Below are 24,762 nucleotides of genomic sequence, written 5' to 3' on the forward strand. Positions count from 1 at the left end.
GAAACAGAGGTATAGTAGCTATCAAAAATATAACCCTCCTTAGCTGAAATGGCCACTTTGCTTGTAAGTAAACTATTTGGTGAAGTGCATATATGAATATTCCTTTCTTCAATTGGTAAGGCATACCTGAGTACAAAAATGTTACGAAAGTTAACGAAACAAATATATGAAAGTAACTAGTTACTGTTACAAAAGTAAGTTACAGACTTTCAGCACTTCATTGTAAAGTCTTAATAAATTAATAAAAAAGTTACATGGAATATAAAAGTAACAAGTTACATTTTTGAAATAACTAACCTAACTCCGCATGTGTGCTTGTTTAAGTAAAATTAAGACATGCAGTGCTAGGATTAAACAACTCCGAAGGGAGTAGGTATAAACAGTGGACCCATGCAGGGACCTGTGGGGGCAATTGGAAATGGAAACCCAAAATGGAAAAATCATAATATAAATGTACCCCTTGCTTAGTGGCCACCTCTTAAAGATCACCTTCTTATAAAGACCGCATTGTAATTAGATCTCAAAGATGGCTGAGGACATACTGACCTTACAAGTCATGGTTGCCTTTTACAAAGACCACCTCTTCACATTGTAATATAGGTTCCAAACATCTATTTCATGACTTATCAAAACAGCTAGACTAGGCTCGGTCATCTCCTTATGAGGCCTCATTTTTCGTTGATACGGTAGGTTGTAGTGTACTAGCTACATTTCATGGAGTCATGGACTAGTTTTACTTTATAATGATTTGACCATTTCTGTTTTCCATTTCCACAGTCCTGCATGTCCTAGCATATTCTACATTCTTAACATGGTCACCTCTTGTGCTAGCTAATTAGGAATTAATTAGGAACACAGCAACACTGAATATATAGAACACAAGTTAGTGATAAAAGTCCAACATTGAATCTGTAGTTAGTTGGATATAACATACCTTCTCGGCTGCTCTATATAATTAGCTATCAATTGCCAGTTATTATTTATTCATGGAGGTGCCTTTTTTATACCAGAGATGTTTTTTTTCCATGGGGATGATATATTTATTTCATTTAGTGAAGCAAAGTGCAGTAGATAGGCGAACAATTTTACAACTTAGTAAAGTACAGTATTAACAATAATATTAATGTAATAACAAAGAACAGTGTGCCTGGGTAAACAGTTATAAACATTTTGGAAAAGTTATTACAATCACATATAGCCATTCATCTTTTGTTCTACATTTCAGACCTCTGTTTCCAGTGTCATGACCTTTGTTTCTGGCTTCTTATCTTGTTTTACCATTAGCTCTAACTTCTCCATGTCTTTCTTTGTTAGTGTGCGTTTGTGTGCTCTGTTGACGGTTCCAGCTCCACGAGGTCGAAGTGTGGTACCAGCACGTATCTCTTTAAGCAAAGCATCTACAATGTCTTCTTGTGGTTCCGGAATCTTGCTGGCTGAACTCTTATTCTTACTGGAACCTTGCTTCTGTTTTTCCTTCTCAGCCTTTTGACGCTCTCTCTGTGCTTGTTTCTTCTCCATCAACTCTCTCTGAGCATTTTCCTATACAGCATCACAACTATAACTATATATACACATGTGTAACAAAAAGCTATAGTAGGGATCATACAATAAAAGGTGGAGATAATTACCTAATCATAACCGAAAGGCTGTAGAGGATAAACGATGCACTATACTACCACCATTTTACACCACAATAACAAACTCATGTGTCTTATAAAGGTTCTGACAAATTTTTGTTTGTGCTCTGTGCCTTCCCTTTAAGGAAACCATATCAAGGTATTAATTTCTGTACCAAAACTTTCCTTACAGATGCTTACATAGTAGGTACAAACCATTTGAAGCACTAACTGTGCATAACTGCACCTATAGCAATCGATTCACTACAGAAAACAGAGCATAAAGATACTGTGCTGGTATAAATTTGTACTAGCTGTTTTACTAGTAAGTTATCCCCCCTGCAGTTACACATTGTTGTTTGATAGCAGAAAAGAACCACCGGGGCACCCTATAGAGTTTTGCCCTGTGTGGATCAAACAGCTCCTTCAGCCAGGTTCTAGCAGCTGGTACAAACTTGCAATTATGTTGTCACATGTTCTGTGCCATTGCATTACCATTGCAACTCCATAATAAAATGATACCAATTTCATTGTAGCAGACTGTAAGGATGTTTTTGTTCCAGCACTACCCAACCAGCCTCCAACAGTCACACTTGCATGGCTTTAACACTTGTATGGCTTGGAGTACTGCTCTTTTAAATGGGTGTAACTAATCACTGGACTGGACTACTGGGAACTGACATATTTTTGGTTTTTACACATTCTGAAGTTGGTTTTATGAGTCTTGCTAGCTAAGGGCCTTCAGAAAACTTGTAGTCTGCTACTAAAATGATGAGAGTGAGGAGTGGAGTAAGCAAAAATTGACTTCTCACTACTTGTTATGCTCTACAACATTTATACACTTCTTAGTATTGTGTTTTGGAGATTGTAATGTACAGCAATAGCTAACCAAAAATCATTTTACTATATTTGTGCTACCTATGATACACTGTATCCTTAAACTAAATAGCTCAGACCCCTGGGACACAACCTATCCTTCCTAAGACAATCTATTGTAGCTAAATTCGTTCCTACATGTAATATACAAACTCATTACACAACTGTAGAGTTTTTCTGCTATCACGATTAGTTCCTACATGTGCTGGTTGGCGTACTATAATATGTGACCAAATTTATTAGCATTGTACAAGCTTGCTACTCTCTTCAATACGTTATTATTGGTTAACCATAACTAGCACATTCCCTACAGCATACTGATAAGGAGTATATGTACTGTAGAAGAACATAATAGAGGTGAAATCACTAGAAGTCAGTTTTTGCTAATTCCACTCCTCACTCTCATCATTTTAGTAGCAGACTGCAAGTTGTCTGAAGGCCCTTGGCTAGCAGGACTCAACCTCAGAATGTGTAAAAACCAAAAATATGTCAGTCCAGTCCAGTATTCCAGTCCAGTAGTCCAGTCCAGTGATTAGTTACAGCCCTTTTACATCAATAAAATTAAATGCAAATACAGTAGAGGTTTCAGATTTTTGCAGAAATTTTAGGTATAGTTCAATTATAAATTGCAGTATTAGTTAAGTGAAATCCCCAATTAATTTTTAGTTACAGTTTTATTTATAGTTAACTAAAATAAATTTTTACCTAAACTAATTTTAGTATTAACCCTTAAACCCGCAGCTGTTTTATAAAACGCAAGCACTGAAAACGCATAATCCAATAAACTGAATCACATGCACACCTTCTAAAACAAAGTTCCATAACACAAAAACTGTTAAGGCTATCTAAAAACACCATCTAACTCACTGTTAAATTTTGGCTTAAATGGTCCCATACTTTGTCACATCCATCCAACCTAGAGCTTCCCGCTATACTTTGAAAGAACAAAAGAACTATCCCTCCGTTTCCTTTTTCACATAACGATGTACAAAAGAGCATAACTCGGCTGTACTTTGTCGTATCAACTTTCTCTGATGTCATGTTGCTCCTCATGTGATGGCAATTCAGCCGATATATAGATATCGCATGGTTGATCGAATGTCAGACAAGCACAATCAGGCCTGTATGCAGGATTTTCAAAAGGGGGGTTCTAAATTGAAGTGGTAGGCAATCCCAGACACAGGGGTCTGGGGGCGCAGCCCATAGACACTGAGAAAGGATTAATATTCAATGTCCTGAGAATAGCCTCAAATTACCTAAATGCAGAAATGCATGCACTGATTAAATAAACTTCTCACACATTGACACAAATTCCTCATGACATGGGTCCATTGTACAGATTGAAACAAGAGATTAAAATATGGTGTACTGCATGTACACTCCATCATTTCTAAGACTGTTCAGGGTCACCTATTTGAGCTATAAGCTAAGCCTTCCATTTCACCATTGTCCAAACATGGATGATAACTTCAATATGAAAACAACATAATAAGTTTAATATGAAAACAACATAATAAGTTTAATATGAAAACAACATAATAAGTTTAATATGAAAACAACATAATAAGTTTAATATGAAAACAACATAATAAGTTTAATATGAAAACAACTGATAGACTCACACTCTTGGCACTTTAGAATTCATATCATTGAATGCAGCAAGCCAGGCTTACTTGTGTTGTAGTTAACAGTCTATCAGTCACAGTGTCTATCCAGTCTGGTGTTCATCATTCTATTCCGGGCTCTTATTAGAAAATATTTAACAAATTATGATTGGAATTAATCAAAATATATATAGTAGCTCTAGTCTGACTCAGTGTAATATGGTCATGGATGGCCTATTAAGATACTGTAAGTAGAATAATAGAAGCCTTAGGCCTTAGCGATAGAAAGAAAACCACTGTTTGTATATAGGGTTACGGGATACCCTTGAGTTCCTAATTAACGGCATGTCAAAAATTCTTACATATTATTTGCGTGTGATTCACCTCATGCTCTACCGCATGGAAGAAGATGGCGAACGTGTTCGTTGTAAAAGTAATTCTTGTCACTTATATTTTACAAATAGTTTAGCAAACGTGTGTGTGTATGTGTATGTGTATAGACCGTTTGGATTAATCACTGTGTGCCAAGTGTGGACATTCCTTTGCAGCTTAATTCAACTAATGAGATGCTCCATCTCCTGAACAAAGCTGTCTTTGTTAATTGTAGTAATGCTAAGTTTGCAGCTTACCTGATCCCAGACCAGCTGATAAACCGATTAACAGTATTAAACAGTGACTAGATACAAAGACAGAAACAAGCAATAATCAACAAGCTAATAATATCTAATCAAAAACAGCCAAGCTGTAAAAAAAGGTGCGGCCCCCCCAAAAGGCCATGGTGAAAAAAGATGTGAAATCCAAGGAGGCGGCCAAGAAATGGCTGTGATGGTAGGTTAATGGTTACATTTTAATAACGACAATTCAAGTGAATTTTGTGCCGCTTGGTCTTGGCACCAAATTCACCTGAATTGTCGTTATTAAAATGTAACCATTAACCTACCATCACAGCCATTTCTTGGCCGACTCCTTGGATTTCACATCTTTTTTCACCATGGCCTTTTGGGGGGGCCGCACCTTTTTTTACAGCTTGGCTGTTTTTGATTAGATATCACTTCTTTTTGTATTTGTATACTGCAAAGCCGGCCTATGGCTGGCTTTGGGGCTTTCTTAACCCATGTGTTTTTTTCTTTACCACAGGAAGAAGAAAAGAACTTAAAGAAGATTTGTAATAGTTCAATTATTTTTGATTTTATTAGTAATTATACAAATTATATACATATATTAATTACATGCCCATTATTCCCCACAGGATATTTTTTGCAGATGATCTCTCTACTGGGTGACTTGAAATGTAGCTGAACTATATACAGGATGGTTTCTTTGTAGCTGAACTCTTTACAAGGTGACCTCTTCTACGTAGCTGTTCTCTCTACAGGGTGATTTGTTTGCAACTAAACTCTCTACATGGTGGTTTCTTTGTAGCTGAACTCTCTACATGATGGTTTCTTTGTAGCTGAACTCTCTACAAGGTGACTTCGTCCAGCTGATCTCTCTACGGGGTGATTTGTTTCTAGCTGAACTCTCTACAGGTGATTTGTTTGCAGCTAAACTCTCTACATGGTGGTTTCTTTGTAGCTGAACTCCCTACATGGTGGTTTCTTTGTAGCTGAACTCTCTACAAGGTAACTTCTTCTCTACAGGGTGATTTGTTGTGGTTGAATTCTCTACAAGGTGTTTTGTTTGAGGCTGAAATCTCTACATGGCAGTTTCTTTGTAGCTGAACTCTCTACAGAGTGATTTGTTTGCAGCTGAACTCTCTACATGATGGTTTCTTTGTAACTGAACACTCTACAAGGTGACTTCTTCTAGCTGATCTTTATACAGGGTGAATTGTTTGTAGCTGAACTATCTACAAGGTAACTTCTTCTAGCTGATCTCTCTACAGGGTGATTTGTTTGTAACTGAACTCTCTACATGATGGTTTCTTTGTAGCTGAACTCTCTACAAGGTGACTTCTTCTAGCTGATCCCTCTACAGGAGGATTTATTTGTAGCTGAACTCTCTACAAGTGATTTATTTGCAGCTGAACTCTTTATGTGGTGGTTTCTTTGTAGCTGAACTCTCTACAAGGTGACCTCTTCTAGCTGAACTCACTATAAGATGACCTCTTCTAGCTGATCTCTCTCCAGGGTGATGTGTTTCTAGCTGAACTCTCTACTGGTGATTTGTTTGAGGCTGAACTCTCTACATAGTGGTTTCTTTGTAGCTGAACTCTTTACAAGGTGACTTCTTCTAGCTGAACTCTCTACAAGGTGATTTCTTTGTACCTGAACTCTCTACATGATGGTTTCTTTGTAGCTGAACTCTCTACAAGGTGACCTCTTCTAGCTTATCTTTCTACAGGGCGATTTGTTTGTAGTTGAATTCTCTACATGGTGATTTGTTTGAGGCTGAACTCTCTACATGGCGGTTTCTTTGTAGCTGAACACTCTACAAGGTAACTTCTTCTAGTTGATCCCTCTATAGGGCAGTTTGTTTGTAGTTGAATTCTCTACACAGTGATTTGTTTGAGGCTGAACTCTCTACAAGGTGACCTCTTCTAGCTGATCTCTCTACAGGGTGATTTGTTTCTAGCTGAACTCTCTACAGGTTATTTGTTTGCAGCTAAACTCTCTACATGGTGATTTCGCTGTAGCTGAACTCTCTACATGATGGTTTCTTTGTAGCTGAACTCTCTACAAGGTGACTTCTTCTAGCTGAAATCTCTACAGGTGATTTGTTTGTAGCTAAACTCTCTACATGGTGCTTTCTTTGTAGCTGAACTCTCTACATAACGGTTTCTTTGTAGCTGAACTCTCTACAAGGTGACCTCTTCTAGCTGATTTCTCTACAGGGTGATTTGTTTCTAGCTGAACTCTCTGCAGGTTATTTGTTTGCAACTAAACTCTCTACATCCATGGTGGTTTCTTTGTAACTGAACTCTCTACATGATGGTTTCTTTGTAGCTGAACTCTCTACAAGGTGACTTCTTCTAGCTGAACTATCTACAGGGTGATTTCTTCGTAGCTGAACTCTCCACATGATGGTTTCTTTGTAGCTGAACTCTCTACAAGGTGACTTCTTTTAGCTGATCCCTACAGGGTGATTTGTTTGCAGCTGAACTCTTTAGGTGGTGATTTCTTTGTAGCTGAACTCTCTACAAGGTGACCTCTTCTAACTGATCTCTCTACAGGGTGATTTGTTTCTAGCTGAACTCTCTACAGGTGATTTGTTTGCAGCTAAACTCTCTACATGGTGCTTTCTTTGTAGCTGAACTCTCTACATGATGGTTTCTTTGTAGCTGAACTCTCTACAAGGTGACTTCTTCTAGCTGAACTCTCTACAGGGTGATTTCTTTGTAGCTGAACTCTTTAGGTGGTGATTTCTTTGTAGCTGAACTCTCTCCAAGGTGACCTCTTCTAGCTGATCTCTCTACAGCGTGATTTGTTTCTAGCTGAACTCTCTACAGGTGATTTGTTTGCAGCTAAACTCTCTACATGGTGCTTTCTTTGTAGCTGAACTCTCTACATGATGGTTTCTTTGTAGCTGAACTCTCTACAAGGTAACTTCTTCTAGCTGATTCCTCTACAGGACGATTTGCTTGTTGTTGAATTCTCTACACAGTAATTTGTTTGAGGCTGAACTCTCTACATGGCAGTTTCTTTGTAGCTGAACTCTCTACAAGGTGACTTTTTCTAGCTGAACTCCATACAGAGTAATTTGTTTGCAGCTGAACTCTCTACATGATGGTTTCTTTGTAGCTGAACTCTCTATAAGGTGATCTCTTCTATAGGTGAACTCTTTACATGGTGTCTAGTTTCTACCTGATCTCTCTACAGGGTGATTTGTTTGCAGCTGAAATCTCTACAGGGTGATTTGCTTGTAGCTGAACTTCTTACATTGTGTCTAGTTTCTAGCTGATCTCCACAGTGTGATTTGTTTGTAGCTGATCTCTCTACAAGTTGATTTGTGTGTAGCTGATCTCTCTGCAGGTTGATTTGTTTGTAACTGATCTCTCTACAGGGCAATTTGTTTGTAGCTGAACTCTCTATAAGATGATTTGATCTCTCTGCAGGTTGATTTGTTTGTCGCTGAACTCTCTAAAGGGTGATTTGTTTGTAGCTGAACTCCTTACATTGTGTCTAGTTCCTAGATGATCTCTCTACAGGGTGATTTGTTTGTAGTTGATCTCCATGCACACTGATTTGTTTGTAGCTTAACTCTCTACAAGGTGATTTGTTTCTAGCTGATCTCTCTACAAGTTGATTTGTGTGTAGCTGATCTCTCTGCAAGTTGATTTGTTTGTAGTCGATCTCTCTACAGGGTAACTTGTTTGTAGCTGAACTGTCTATAAGGTGGTATGTTTGTAGCTGATCTCTCTGCAGGTTGATTTGTTTGTCGCTGAACTCTCTAAAGGGTGATTTGCTTGTAGCTGAACTCCTTACATTGTGTCTAGTTCCTAGATGATCTCTCTACAGGGTGATTTGTTTGTAGTTGATCTCCATGCACACTGATTTGTTTGTAGCTTAACTCTCTACAAGGTGATTTGTTTCTAGCTGATCTCTCTACAAGTTGATTTGTGTGTAGCTGATCTCTCTGCAAGTTGATTTGTTTGTAGTCGATCTCTCTACAGGGTAACTTGTTTGTAGCTGAACTGTCTATAAGGTGGTATGTTTGTAGCTGATCTCTCTGCAGGTTGATTTGTTTTAGCTGAACTCTCTACAGGGTGATTTGTTTCTAGCTTATCTCTCTACAGGTTGATTTGTGTGTAACTGATCTCTCTGCAAGCTGATTTGTTTCTAGCTGATCTCTCTGCAGGTTGATTTGTTTCTAGCTGATCTCTCAACAAGTTGATTTGTTTGTTGCTGACCACTCTAAAGATTGATTTGTTTGTAGCTGAACTCTCTGCAAAGTGTTTTGTTTGTAGCTGATCTCTCTACAGGATAATTTGTTTGTAGCTGAACTCTCTGCACAGTGATTTGTGTGTAGCTGAATTCTCTAGAGAGTGATTTAATTGTAGGTGAACTCTCTACAGGTGCATGACTTGTTTATAGCTGAACTTTCTTCAGTGTGACTTGTAATGTTCTGAATCTCTACAGTGATATAATTGTAGCTTAGCTCTCCACAGGGTGACTTACTTCTTGCTGAACTGTCTATAAGATTAACTTTTTGCAGCTGAAGTCCTTACAGATTAACTTGTAATGTAATAGAATTCTATAATGGAGTAAATAAATTAGCTGAATGCTCTATTAGGGTGACTGTTCTATTAGAGTATCTCGATCTCGCATTTGCTACACAGAGTTGGCTTTCGAATCATAACTCAGTGGTTTGTAATCCAATTCTTCTATACTACTGCAAGGACTTTCTATGAAGATTATTCCAGCTATACACCGATTTTCAGCTCATTGCTCTTAGCGGTTTGCCTAGTAGGCGTAAAAACTAATACTTTTTTATTACTAAAAATCGATTGCGTAATTATGACACAGGTTGGGTTTTGTGTCATATCTCCGTGGTCTTAATCTCGATTCCTTTCAAACCACCAAAAGGCACTCCTACGATGGTTACTCCATCTACATAGCAATTTTCAGCTCATTCCATGAAGCGGTTTACCCTGTAGGCGTGACAACAAATCGATCTTGTTTTACGCGAATAATCGGTCATAACTCCTGAACCATTCATCAGATGTGCACCAAATTTGATGCTAGGATGCGCCTTTGGACTCCCTTTCTGTGTGCCAAATTTCAAGGCGATCGGAGCACGCGTTTGCGTTTTATAGCAATTTTTGCAAGTGTGCGAAAAGACGAAGAAGAAGAAAAAAAAAAACGAAGAAAAAAAAACGAAACTTTGGCCGCTCATATCTCGGAAATGGCTTGAGCGATTTGCTTTAAATTTGGAATGTAGACTCTCCTAGCTGGCGGGCAACTCTGCAGCAAATTTGGTTTCAATCGGATAAGCCATCACCGAGATACAAAAGTGTGAAAATGACGTTTTCTTTCTTCCTGTCAATATACTCACGGTGTGGCGCGCCGGCTTCTTGGGCCGCACGACACACTACCGTGTGTCTTGATATTCACAGCTGTTGTGGTTTGCATTTCCCAAGAAAAAATAGTTCGCATGCATGAGGTTACTGTGGTTCTATAGTACATTCTTCGCTGCCAAAAATAGCAATCATCGATCAACCCTGCTTTATTTACATGGTTTTATATGCTAGTTAGATATATTTTTGAGGGCCTATCATAGAGTTTTACAAAGATTTTATCCCCATTAATTGAGGAAACATTGCGGTAGATGATTATTACAAGGTGACAACAACTATTTGTTGTCTAAGTTATTCTAGAGATGTGACACTGCCAAACTTTGCTCAATAGGACCTAGGTATTACAGTTTAAAAGTGTTTGAATGATGAATGAGTTTTGTGGCAGTCATCCCGAGGGAGTTCGATTTTAAACTGGAAATTGTTTTACTGTAAAACTATCTTTTGACTATAATCTGTGATCTAGCATTCATTACATGCCTTCCATGGCTTCTACAAGTTGAACTGCATGTGGCTTCCAGGTATTAACTAAAGGTGGACCGATACCGATACCAGTATTGGTATTGATGCCAATACCACTCCAATACCAGTGGTATTGGTATCAGATCAGTATCGGTAATACAAAGGTACAGATACCACCAGTAGACACTCACCACTTTTATTAAGCCATCTCTAGCTAAGTTTCCAGTAGCAATTAACTTAGTTGAGACTAACAAAGTAGTGAAAACAAAGTCTTTGTTACTCTTTTCCTAGTATTACTACAATTGCTCTGTGTGTATTCTAATATATTAGAGCATGTGAATCCTTAGTAATTAAATAACAGTGTAGTTGTTCCTCAAAGAAATAAGTTTATGACTACTTGGCTTGCTTATTCATGAGAAGGTTTGGTTGCAAGGCTGTAACAAACACTGTAGAATTATTGGCCGCCCACACAATTAATTGCCTAATCAATAAAGCTTACAAGAAAACTATCCCAAATCAAGCAATTAGTAATCCACAATGCTGTTTATCATGTTTAGCTGTTTATACAATGTATATTTTGAAACTCGATTGAACTGAGATCATCACTTCTCAATCAAACTGAACAATTACCATAATATTTTAATAGCTAGCTATGTATCACAACAGTGAAATTTCTATAATAAACTTGTCTAGACTTCAATGCTTAGTATCGGTATCAGAATCGGCAGATAATTTCAGTACAAATACTTGTATCAGAAAAAAGTGGTATCGGTCCGCCTCTAGTATTAACCATAGAAACTGTGTAAATAGAAACCACTTTAAGGTTACAGAATACCGCATTTCATGGTACATGGAAGTGGGAAGTACGCGCTTAAAAAGCAGTCTTTCACTTTATGTAGCCTAATGTGCAGCCTTATATACACTTACCATTCTCTGTATCTCTACCCCAACAGATTAAATAACTCGTTTATACAACTCACAACTCGCTATGTGTGGTCCAGACTAGCCACCAAAAATCGTCCTCAAATCCCCCCTGGGTACGGGCCTGACAATGACAATACGAACGCGAAAGAACACTTCAGCATGTCATAGTGGGTAAGTTCCTTGTTGTATGTTGAAAGTTTATACACAGTTAAGTAGCTTTGCCGATTAATAAAATCTGTAGAGATTGGACAAACGCTTCATGAGATATGCCTGTTTATAACCACATATGTAAATTGGCAAAAGTATTGTGCATGTCCAATTCATTTTTTGTTTTTTATCAAATCCAATTTTCTGGATTATGCAGGTTTAAGGGTTAATTAAAATGCACTATTATTGATTTGGGTTTCAGGTCACTCAGGTGCCTAGATGTCCTCAAGTAGTGATTTAGGTGCAGACATACAGCTTAAGTATATTACTCCTTGCACATGTGCACAGGATAACTACTACGCCTAGCAACTGCAGTATCAGTTTACCTTTGCTAACACTGGGAGTTGATCAGCAAATTTCCAAAGACGAATAAATAATTCTTCAATTTTAAATTTACTTGTATCTTCACAAAAGAATTCAGCTATTTTAGCTTGCTTCTCCTCTAAATCAACCACACTATTGTTAAGTGCTGCAATATCCTTACCAGCCTCCTGTAATGTTATGTAAAGGAACACAATTATTATAGTTATGTCATTGTACGTACCTCCATGAACTTGTCCATTTGCTGGCGGAAATCATCAGGAGCTTTACTTATTTTCTTTTGCATTCCTGTCAAACTTTTCTTCAGTTCTTTAACTTGTTGGGACACATACTCGACAGACAACCTAATGTACAAGAACAAGATTAACTTGCAGTACAACTTTAGATTTGCAAGGAATTTTTACATTGAAACTTTATATATACAGTATTACATTACACAACTGGCATAGGCACCTGCTGGCATTTTTGACGTGTGGAATTTCTTCTTGCACTTTCAGTAACATTGGATCTTGTTCTTCACACACCTGTAACAATAATATTGCAATTCATTTGTTGCACAACACTAGCTATCAAAAATATTACTATTAAGCTTCAAAAGAACTCTTGGAAACATGATATTTAGGCAAGGGTAATTTTGCTTAACTCTATATAAAGCTGCATTGGCCGATATATCGGTCATTTTTTAAAGCATGTAAATACGTTATCATTATAAGAAATGCAAGCTTAAAGAATAGCTGTTTACCTTATACCAATGGAAAGTTTATTCATTGGGATGCTTAGACAATTGCTGTAACAACAATTGTTCACTTGTTATGACACCACAAAGAATGGCGACTGTATTTCCTGTTATTTCATACTCATCACATCGGTAACTATTTATAAAAGTGTTTGACTTACATAGACTTTATATATAACATGATTAGTCATTGAATGGAGAATTGAATGGTCCTTACCAGAACTCTATATGACACACTGTGAAGAAGTTATCAACCATTTTCTGAAGGTATGCAATGAGTTGTTTTCATGTTTTGTGATAGCTTGTATTCACAGCAAGTTTTTGGCCTTATAAGGGTAAAGCCCTAGGTACTGTTTTATTCCTTATTACATCATGGATAGAACGGTACAAACTGCGTAGCCTTATTGCTTAGTGTACAAAAGTTACAGTGCTTTCTTTACAGTCATGCACTACAGCCAAATTATCAGCCTAAGTATTTTTAAATTAATAATTCGATCCGTGCGACTTTAAGGGTTAAACATCACTATCTGTTGAGGGGCTTGTAATAACAGCTTATATGTATGTTGGTGGAACTAAGGAATGTATATACTTGTCCACTATATACTAAACATTGATATGCTGTGTAATGATTGCAGGTTTATGTTAAGGTGGTGAATCATACTGTAGCATATCTTCAATTTCCCTACGTGTGTACACTAATGTATACACAAACACACACACAAACACACAACACATTACATTTATGCACAAATACATACAGCCTATCTAACCAAATCAGTACTATATGTAAAGCTTATAGCAAGCTCTTGTATCAGTTTGTCACACACTTACTGATGCAATGTAATGTAAGTAGTTCATACGAGGTTTGTTGGCACGAGTGTCTGCCAAATTATCCAGTGACGTCATGGTGAAGCCATATGCCTTACCAGAATGACCACCCTATACCAGATCATGTGATCCACACTAACACACACATATAGTATAGCTCACAGCATTGATCATGTTTCCTGTTACTAAGACAATGTGGAAAACTCTCTTTAACAAAGCAGAAGATGCAATTTCTAAAATCGGCAAGTACAAAGCATTACCAGTAATTGTTATCTCTCGTACCATCAATGGCCTTGTGTAGGGTATCCAGTGCTGGTTGTAAATCTTCTTTCTTTTCCATAAACTCCAACCTCAACTGCATACCTTCTACCCTCAGTACATACCTGCCAACAAATGACCACTAAGTATTATTACAAGTTCATTAACTCACTTGTCCACTGTAATTAATTCCAATAAAAAGTCTTCAGCACTTCCTAATATTTTCCGATCTCCATCATAAGATTTCAATGTATCAATCTGATGTCTCAGACTAATTTACAATTATTGTTATGGTAATAACTTACAGTGCTCTTGTCTGGTAGTAACTTCTCAAAAGCCTTCAACTGTTCAAGGGAGACTTTCTCAACATTCCCTTCTGTAATAATTGCTATTACTTCTTTGTTACTACTACGAAATTGCTTCAGGAATATGTTCACATTCAAACTTGTCTTACTATCTAACAAACAAACCTAAATGTTATCACATACATAACTGACCATATACATGCACACATCATTACACTTACCACTGAAGGCCCTTTTGACTTTTCTTCTTTTTTCTTTTTCACAATTTCTGGTCTACAAAACAAGTCAACAATTTTCTCAACATCGACTAAAGGAGAGTCAGGCAGGTCTAAACATTCCTTCCATAACGATGATTTATTATTGTGAGCAGTGTTACGTGGAAGCTTCTTCCAGTTTAAAGTTCTCATTTTCTTTTTCGGACGAAACGCCATTGATGCCTCAAGAGCAGACATCCTTCTGCTTGCACCTGCTGTACAGCCAACAAGAAAGTGTATAATGAAGTGAGCAACATCAGATACTATACACACCATACCATAATTGGCTGCAGTTACTTCACCAGGAGGTGGTGGTGGAGGTGGGGCTCCTCCAGGAAGTAAGGATGGAGGAGGTGGAATTCCTCCAGGAAGTGGTGGTGGAGGTGGGGCTCCTCCAGGAAGTAAGGGTGGTGGAGGGACTCCTCCAGGTGGTGGTGGTGGAGGCGGGACCCCACCAGGAAGAGGCGGAGGTGGTGGAACTCCAGCTCCTCCAGGAGGTAGGGGTGGTGGAGGTGGAACTCCTCCAGGAGGTGGTGGTGGAGGTGGTGGTGGAGGTGGAGCACCTGGAGGAAGTGGGGGTGGTGGTGGGGCATCTGATACTGAAAGTGGAGGAGGGGGTGGAGCACTTGGGGGTGGAGCTGCTTGTACATCTACAGATGAAGGTTGAATCTGCTCATTGCTATTACTTTCAGCCATTGCCTTTTTTATCTTCTCTACACTTGCTGAAACAAACTGGTTACTGTCTTCTTCATTTCCCTCACTCATCATTACAGCAGATAATACCATCTTCTCCAACATCTCCCACACTATGTTACTCTTCTTACTATCTCTATCCAGTAACATCAGATGTTGTAAGATGTGTAGAAATGATAAAGCATTTGGAGTACCAACCACCTACACATCACCACACATCAACTGTTGATCAGTCAATCAGTAATAATCTTACTTTACTGTACACTGCTCTGAACACATCCTTGTGATTACTAATGTCCATTCCTTCTATTACTTCTTGATCCACTGATAATCCCTCATCAAACACATCCAATTGTGTAATCAAATCTTCATCTTCAGTATTCCTGAAAAATTGGAGAAACAGTGATAAAACTGAATAGGGAATTTTATCAGGACTTTTTTTCATTGGCATGTTATAACAATTATTTTGTTCAATGCCAAAGTAGGGATTTTCCCACTGAGCTATGCTGTGATACCATCATTCATTTCTTGTTTCACTACTTTTTATTGCTTGGGTCTCTACTTCATTTTAAAATTATTATTATTTTTGTTATAGCATACAATACACGCATGTGACTGTTCTATTAGGGTGACTACTGTATTAGAGTATCTCGAGTCAGCCAGGGGGTGTGTGTGCCACTATTTCATATTTTCATTGTGTTAGCATTATGAACACAGCTAGGCCAACAATAATGGGGTGTGTCAACCTCAGTGCTTAATCAACCAAGATTGCGCTTATCAGTTAATAGGTGTAGCATTGAACCTATCGTGGTTACACCTAAGTGTTATAAGTGCTTAAATAAGTTTGCGGCATCTAAATATGCTGCTCAAGGAAAGTGTTGATAAGGAAAACTAATGCCTCAATATGGTTTCATTGCAACAAGAAGACTATGAGCCTGAATAAAGATACAAGAATAGACAAGGCACAGGTCAGAACCCCAAAAGGCACATCCTACTGGTGAGTCTGTTATTGTAGCGTAAAATGGTGGTCGTACGCTGCCTCGTTTGACCACTAGCCTGATAACTGTGGTCACGCAGGCAGTCTAAAATCTGAGTTTTGGCTTCTTTTTTTTTTTACAATTGCTCCTATTAGTTGTTTTAACGCTGTATTTGATGTGAGATGGACTAATATTAATCTGTAAAGGTGATTTTCTTCCCATAAGATGTCTCTAGGATGATTTTGGAAGACGGCATTTTAGGTGGCGCACATCATTTTATGGGCGATCCCTACTTAAACAGTACTACCAAGAGTTCACATTATATTATGAACTCTTGGTACTACCGTACTGTTTGATATTATTCCATTTCTAAAGAGCAGGGATCTTAATGTGCTTAAAATTGTAGGTAGAATTTCATTTACTGCATAATACTAACTACTACTATTCACCACAATTCCATTAGCTCACCTTATTGATGCAAGTACATCAATCAAATTGAGACCTGAAGAAAATATAATAATAGTACACACAGTTCAATAAGTCCCATTGTGCCACATCAACAGTATAATCATACATCAAAATGAGTAGTGTTTCAAATACTAATATTATTTTAATAAAAACTTTGAAATACATCCAGAATCAAAAAGTTTCTCCCATCAAATATTCCCTGCCTTGTATGTTTTTATTAACACCAGATAATTACACAAATACAAGGAATTTTAAGAAACAAAAAGTTGTGAAACAAGGGAAGTCGCTTACACTTTAACGTATACTAGTGGATATTAAATCCCTAATTCAGTCTACTTGTGACTGAAATTTCCACTAGTACGTCTTCAGGTGTAGGTGACCTCCCTTGTCAAAGTTTCACTACTTTTTTTTATTTCTATGATGCCTAAATTCACAATTTCCTTGTACTTGTTTGTTTACCTTTTTGTAACATTATTATTACTGGTGAACCATGCATACCTCATTAGAAGAGAAAGAATGCCACCAGACTTATTGCTTTCGTCTGAATGCATGTCCCAACTATCAATTGCTGAAACAGTGACTTGGCCATTACGTTTTGTTATCAACAATGTTAGCCCATTACACAGTGTTACAAACAAAGAACCCTATGAGAAGTACCCCTGAAATCAGTCCAGTAATAACTATGAAAAACTTGGACAATTCACATAGGGAAATGTAGGGGAGTCATTATACAGCGCTACTGTGAATTGACACCTTGAGCTGTCATGTCAGCAAAGAGAAACAGAACACAAAGGAGAACAAAGGTAAGTCCTTGATGCATGCATTGTGTATAGTGCAGCATGCCAAAAGGCACCTGTCAGGCTGAAGCAACATCAAACAGCGAAAAAGTCATGCTAGTACAGCAGATTTGTGACAATTTTTGCATGAATTGTGCCTTTTGTGATAAAAACATGAAATTTGGCACAGTGTTAGGACATGTCCTTAGAAAGATTTTTAGCTATAGGGGCATCCCAGATTCGTCCTATTGTGGGCGTGGCACTTGATTTAAAATGGCTACTTTTTGTACTAACTGGATTTTTAATCAGACATACATAGCAGCCAAAACTTCAATATATTCAGTGGCTAATTTTGGTAGAATATATGTGTTCTTAGCTTTAATGGAGATGGGTGAAGACCACGGGACAAAAAGGGGTTTTCCCTTTCTTTGGTACAGAAGTTTTGTGGATATGAAAAGTTTTAATCATTAGTATCAATACAAAAAATTTATAAACACTAATAATAGAATATTATTGTTGCATGATGCTACAAGCAGCTGTTTCCTTGTATTACAAGCAGCTGTTTACCATGTGCTTAGTAACCAATTCCAACTGCCATTGGGATATTTGAAAAATGTAGTCTTTCCTTTACTCATTAAAGTGAGTGCATCACACAATACAGTGTATACTGTATAAGTCTAATAATACACAATTAGCAGAATGTGAACTTTTTATGAAGATAGCTATCTGTATTTTCTTGATCCATCACTGTCAAACAAAAGTGCATTAATTAGAATGAGCATGTAGTGAATTTTTTGTAATTTTAATGTTGCAGTTACGATAAAATGGCTAAAATTTATAAGATTGTAGATCCTCGGCAACCTAGCATATCATCAGATTCTAATCAGACAGACTGGAGCCTATGCATATTCACAACAAAAATAGTGTTCCAATACTACATATTCCAACTCCGTCTTTATTCAGTATTGGAACAACTATTTTAAAAAACTCCTTATAACGAGACAAAACGAATCTCAAATCTATAAATGACTCTAATGTTATTCACTATTGGGGGCTGTGGTCTGTTTTTGTTTGAGCCAAGGTAGAATAATTGGACTATTAGTTCCAACACCTAAACATAGACGGAATAAATACAGTCAGTATTTGTGTATGAATTATGCTGTGAATGTATCAGGAAAATACATCTGAAGTCCTAGCTTCATTGTCCAGCTGAGTCTAAGTGCACTTCTGATGGGACAGGTTACAAAACTAGCTACTGCTGATTTACTTGAGAGTTTTAGTGCAGTTGGTTGTGCAGTTGGTCCAGAACCGGCTTGTTTAATTGATGAATTTGAATGTTCTATTCAAAAGTCGCAGAGTTCAGATTTTTGTCATCATGAACAGAAGAAACATCTGCAAGTAGTTTGTGCACAAGATGTGAAATCCTTGAAGAAAGTCATACAGCAAATGGGGAATTCTTTTGCTGAAAGTAGTGATGATCTTCTTGTTTTGGATAGCAGAAACATTGTAGACTCTGCAGTGGCAGACACAGTGCACCGTATTGAGACACTGGGAGGTGACCAGTATGAATTGTACGTTACTGAAAGATTAGTTAATCAATAACGGATCCTATTAAATGTAACAACCTCTGTTTCTTCAGACGACTTCCAGTCAAAGAGAAATCACAAAAACAGCTGCAACTAAAGTCTCTTAGAAATGAGTTTTCTCTTTTTTCTAGACTGTATGTAACCTCTCAAATACACAATGGTGATTTGGATGAATTTTTTAAGCATGAAAATCAGTCTTATCCACCATCACCATCACAGATGGGTAAATTGAGAACTGGAAAGAAGTCAGATCTATTGCACTGTTTAGAAGAAGCCAATTCTGTAAATAATCGTTGTTTATTACCTACAGTACAAGTGAGCATTCTTGATGGTGCAGCTATAGTTAACATGCTGCAACCTGGTACTGCAAGGACATTAATTTTGATGATTATGCCAAAAGTGTTTTGTACCCTGTGTCACAACACAACTTCAGAATTTGCTCAGGTTAGACATCATCTGGGATGTTTACCGACCAGATAGCCTGAAAACAAATACTCGAAACAAGAGAGGGAAAGGTATAAGGAGGCGTGTTGAGCATTCTAGCACAATCCCAGGTAACTGGCATGAATTTCTTCGAATTTATGACAACAAAAATGAACTATTTTCATTTCTTGCAATGTCAAGTGTAGCTTGCATTAAAACCAACAAAGAATTTATCACAATTCAAGATTCTGGAGTGCTGTACATAAATCATCCAGATGTTTCAGATTTAGCTCCATGCACACATGAAGAGACCGATACTAGAATCATTCTTCATCTAGAGGATGCAGCAAGAAAAGAATACAAAACAGTATTGATAAGTACAGTTGACATTGATGTTGTAGTTGTAGCTATTGCAGCAGTTGATCATCTAGACATTTCACAATTGTGGATTGCATTTAGTACCGGCAAGAATTTCCAGTGTTTTGTCATTCATGAGATGGCTAAGGCACTTGGACCACAACATTGTCTTGCTTTACCAATGTTCCATGACTTTACTGGTTGTGACACAGTGTCAAGCTTTGGGAGAAGAGGAAAGAAAACTGCATAGGATACCTGGAAAAGCATATTAAGATGTCACTCCAGCATTTTGTGCTTTAACTGCCTGTCCAAGTGTAGAAACTATAGAGAATTGGTTGCATTTATTAGAACAATTTGTTGTGTTGTTGTATGACCGCACTGGTGATAAGGAGCATGTCAATGTCAATGAAGCCAGAAAGGAGCTCTTTACTTGCAAAGGTAGAGCAATAGACGCCCTTTCTCCAACACAGGTTGCCCTCATACAGCACATCAAAAGAGTTGTATACCAAGCTGGACACTGTTGGAGCCAAGCAATGATTGCATCTCCAGTGCTTCCATCACCAAATACCTGGGGGTGGTGCAGAAATGTAGGAGAAGGCTGGGAAGTATACTGGACAGCATTACCAGAGGCATCACAAGTGTGTAGGGAACTTATATGCTGCGGATGTAAGGAAGGATGTCGGGGACGACGCAAATGTCAATTGGCTGCATTGCAGTGTACCACGCTTTGTTTTTGTGGTGGACTATGTGGTGAATGATATTACCTTCTTACTATAATGATTGTTTACATTTGCCTTTGTTAATTAGTTAGAGAAATAACCATACAATGCCTTTATATCAATTTCCTTAATTAAATAGTACAGGAATACATCACATGTATAACACAGCACTGTATATATAACATATTTATTAATAATTGCGTGGGCGTGTAATTTTTAAATAATAATGGTCCATAACTCAGGAACAGATTAAGCTACGGACTTGAAATAAACATTGAAATGTTCTGCTCAATGAGACCTATAATTTGGTACCTTACTTTTACATGTTAGATTAATCCTACGTAATGTATTGGCAAATAACCTTATTTTTCAACAGAAATATGGCCGTAAAGGTCACTAAAGGTCAAATCTGAGATGCCCCTATAGCTAAAAATTTTCATAAGGGTAAAATCTACCATTGTGCCAAATTTTATGCTTTTATCATCAAAAGCACGATTCTTTCACCAATCTGCTGTACTATGCCTGTAGTCTATAGCCATTACTGAGCTACATTTGTTTGAAGTCATTAGTCACAATCAGTCAGTCAGTTAATCAGTTGGTAGAAAATTCCACTGAATTAAATCTTTAAAAAAAAATTGTAGCAACCTATTGGAAGCATTTTGGGCCATGCTGAAGACACTTTTAGGCTTGACTAATACTGCCAAGGTGCCATGAAGGTAACCTTGAAACACAACAGAAGTACAAAATATCAATAACAGAAATAACATGTCATTACAAGGAAAAAACTAGCCCTTACAATAATACTTTTCAAAGGTACACAAAAACGAAACAGCTACCAGTTAAACATTTAGATTTTACCTAATAGCTCATCTCTGACCATGGATCTCTTATCTTCATCATCACTACCTGCTATCAGACAATTGATAAAGGCTATTAACACTGTGCGATAATTGTCAGTCTCTGCAGCTCTCAACTCTTCAACCAATACACTGAACTGGTGACGTGTTCCCTTAAATTTCTATAAAACATTTACCACATGTGAAATATACAAATAATTACATGTCACTACCTTATAATGTAGTAAGGCAGTATTAGCCACCTGGTAGCCTTCACTGGAGTACATACTAAGAGCACTTAGTAGTTGATATACCTGCATCTTCATCAGTGTGTTGTTACTATTGAGCTCTATATAATGTACATCCTTGTAACATGTCATAATTATAATATACTATGGTACACACATAGTGCTGCAACTACACACAAGACTGGGCAATTATAGTACTTGAGTGAAGTAAGTCAACTTTTTACCAGTAATTTCCAACACTACCATACAACATTGTGATATCAGTATCAATACCAATGTTTATATTGGTGCACCTCTGTGCGCACACGCACATGCACACAAACACACTGCACACACAATTGACTGAGTTTTTAATTCTGTCACCACATCATACTGCAAAGGAGTTGCCGGTTGTATATAAACTTCAAACTAAAGCTCAAACAGTGAAAAAATCAAGCCTGTAGCCTTAGCTCTTATCAAGTTACACTTGTCTGAAGGCAGGCAGGCAGGCAGGCAGGCAGGCAGGCAGGCAGGCAGGCAGGCAGGCAGGCAGGCAGGCAGGCAGGCAGGCAGGCAGGCAGGCAGGCAGGCAGGCAGGCAGGCAGGCAGGCAGGCAGGCAGGCAGGCAGGCAGGCAGGCAGGCAGGCAGGCAGGCAGGCAGGCAGGCAGGCAGGCAGGCAGGCAGGCAGGCAGGCAGGCAGGCAGGCAGGCAGGCAGGCAGGCAGGCAGGCAGGCAGGCAGGCAGGCAGGCAGGCAGGCAGGCAGGCAGGCAGGCAGGCAGGCAGGCAGCTGGTTTTTCGGTGATATTTTTGGCCAGAAAAACCCCAATTTTCATGATCCCCAGTACACAACACTATCTAAGCAATGTGTGCTACAGGTACATGTTAATCCCAGAAAAAAAAAAAGCAACAAGTTTCACATTACATGTTATTCTGAGGGCTATATAGTATATATAATACATACTACATTTGTTTGTTACATGCTATAAAGTATATAAAGTCCAACCATCTAAATACAAACTACCAAACAAGTAACATGAATGTGCTTCTCCGTTATTGCAGTATCTTGGTCTCAAGTGCACTCCACATACACTATCGCTCTTTGTTCATACTGTCTCCAGTGTTACCTGGACTCAAAATGCAACCAACCAAATGATGCACATTTTAAAGTAATGTGTTACAATTTCTGAATGTTATATCCATCATATATTACTTGTTGTTCTGTCATAAGGCATCATACTCATTACTACAAAAGTGATATCAGTGGGGGTATAGTTTGCCTGTTACAGGCTCAATGTTTAGATCACAACAAAAGCCATACATGTGAATACCACCATAGGATAACAACACATAATTGTCATAGGAATGTTTAGTTGATTGTCTTTGTTGGTAATGAGTGAAATGGCTTCACTGTTCTAGAAAAACAGAGGTACTGAAGCTGTCACTTTATAAACCATTTCATAGGCTAGAACATGTTTGCCTGTTCTCTTTGTAGCTGTAGTGAATGTTATTTGCCTCATGCACTCTGCAGAGGAATTATTCATTGACCTTCTATATGAAGCCATTTCATAACTGTGAAATAAACTTCCATATGAGGGAATATTACCTAGATTTATATTTACACATCATCCAAAGGCTACTGTTTGAGATAATCTATCGCCTTTATCAAATTACACAAACACACATACACACACAATGACATGTCCACTGACACGCTAAATTCCAAGACTGCACACACCACACCAAGCAGCAGCAACACTAAACGAGCTCACCTTTTACTAATCTGTTGACAAACCGGTCCCCGGTAATAACGACGTATTCAATGCCAAACGGATGGTTCATGATTGCTTTGACGCAGCGAACACACTCGAGTTGTTTCACCACGTCCAGTAAGCTGGATAAGCCCTTGTTGCTGAGTGCTGTTAGCGCATCAAATACCATCTCCAGTCCTCCTTGCTCTAAGAAATCCTCAATCCATTTCTGATCAGCTGATTTGATGCGGTGTTCCAGCCCGGAGAAATTCAGAGAGCTTTTGAATAGAGTTAGGCACAATTCTGCATCTGCGCCTTCGTAGCTCACAGACGATTGTCTCTTTGGTCCATCTGTAGTATCCAACGCTTTAGAGGAAGCTCGCTTGGCCTTTATCCACGCAGACATCTTCGAGGCCATCTCTTACAGTGTCTCAGCCTATAGCTGGTCTCTGTCTCAGCCTATAGCCTATAGCCGGTCTCCGTCTCAGTTGTATAGCTAGAAGCCTAAAGTACTGTGACTTGAATGACCATGTGATCTGCTAGACACATACCAATGAAAACTTGTACAGATTCTTGTGCATATAGTCTGGAGTTGTGCCTTATCTGATTCACCTAACAGTTTCATCGGGCTGTGAATTCACAGGCTAGCTAGTTCTGATCTCTCCTCATGCGTCATCTCTTTACAGCTAGCTATATGTTATTGTATTATTTATCATCAGCAGGACCCTCCAAGGGTGCATGTACAATTACAAATCAGTTTACAATGAATTAATTAGTGATTGTTATAATTTCCGTTTAAATACTTCTACACTATCAAGTATCCACTCTGCTACTGCATGTTCTTGGTAGGAAGGAGTATACAATTCTTGGTTGGTATAAGGTCGTGTGAATATCGGCATAGATCCTTTACACCCCATATCGGCAACGGTCCTCAACACTCGCATGGGAAGGTAACAACTCATGTAGTACTTTATAGAGTAAGACAAGTCTTGCCCATTTGCGACATTCTTGTAATGCTAAGTTTTCAATGATGCTGCATGTCTCTGATTTTTTCTCCATTGCATGGTTCACAAAATGAGCAGCTCTATGCTGGATCGTCTCAACTTGATTTATATGGTTTTGGTGGTAAGGATCCCATATTGGTGCTCTATTATGGGTATCACAAATTGCTTTTGTGCTATAATCTCATGCAGATGTCTAGATTTTATTGCAAAAAACCGATGATTTTATTAGCTATGGTTGTGTTGTTGCACCTGAGTACAGCTAACACATGAAGTTAACTGTTAAATATAGACATGCCAGATGCAAGGGTTCATAAAAGAGAACTATTGCATGCATGGCACGGAGAAATTCATAACCTAACAATAGTTATACAGTTAACTACTCCCTCTATAGTTTGCTGAAGAAGTGCAGCCTACCTATCCAACCTAGGATGGTCATTAGCTAAATAGTTGTGGCCAGTATTTTTGGACCATTATAAGCAGGTGGCTGTGTAGCCTGTGTTAAGCTGGTCACTTTGTACGCAAACTTGGGATCATTAGCTATA

The 24,762-nt window shown here is 38.2% G+C and overlaps 1 protein-coding gene across 2 annotated transcripts; it reads right to left on the reverse strand.

The window, feature by feature from the left end:
- Positions 1-1,096: 1,096 nt before the first annotated feature.
- On the reverse strand, positions 1,097-23,752 carry LOC136248797 (inverted formin-2-like). Of its 2 annotated transcripts, none has more exons than XM_066040604.1 (16): positions 23,238-23,752; positions 21,473-21,588; positions 21,262-21,421; positions 16,543-16,576; positions 15,351-15,480; positions 14,683-15,298; positions 14,372-14,616; positions 14,151-14,315; positions 14,018-14,103; positions 13,870-13,970; positions 13,750-13,820; positions 13,591-13,698; positions 12,477-12,547; positions 12,247-12,367; positions 12,029-12,193; positions 1,097-1,539 (listed from the first exon to the last, which is right to left on the reverse strand). In XM_066040604.1, the coding sequence occupies exons 1-16, from the start codon at positions 23,632-23,634 to the stop codon at positions 1,222-1,224; spliced, it is 2,904 nt and encodes a 967-aa protein (XP_065896676.1). In that variant the 5' UTR covers positions 23,635-23,752; the 3' UTR covers positions 1,097-1,221. The 2 variants fall into 2 exon arrangements, with proteins under 2 accessions (XP_065896676.1, XP_065896675.1); XM_066040603.1 differs by having other exon boundaries at positions 14,372-14,619.
- Positions 23,753-24,762: the final 1,010 nt, after the last annotated feature.

The sequence above is a fragment of the Dysidea avara genome, chromosome 3, assembly GCF_963678975.1.
Source record: "Dysidea avara chromosome 3, odDysAvar1.4, whole genome shotgun sequence".
Taxonomy (NCBI): Eukaryota; Metazoa; Porifera; class Demospongiae; order Dictyoceratida; family Dysideidae; genus Dysidea; species Dysidea avara.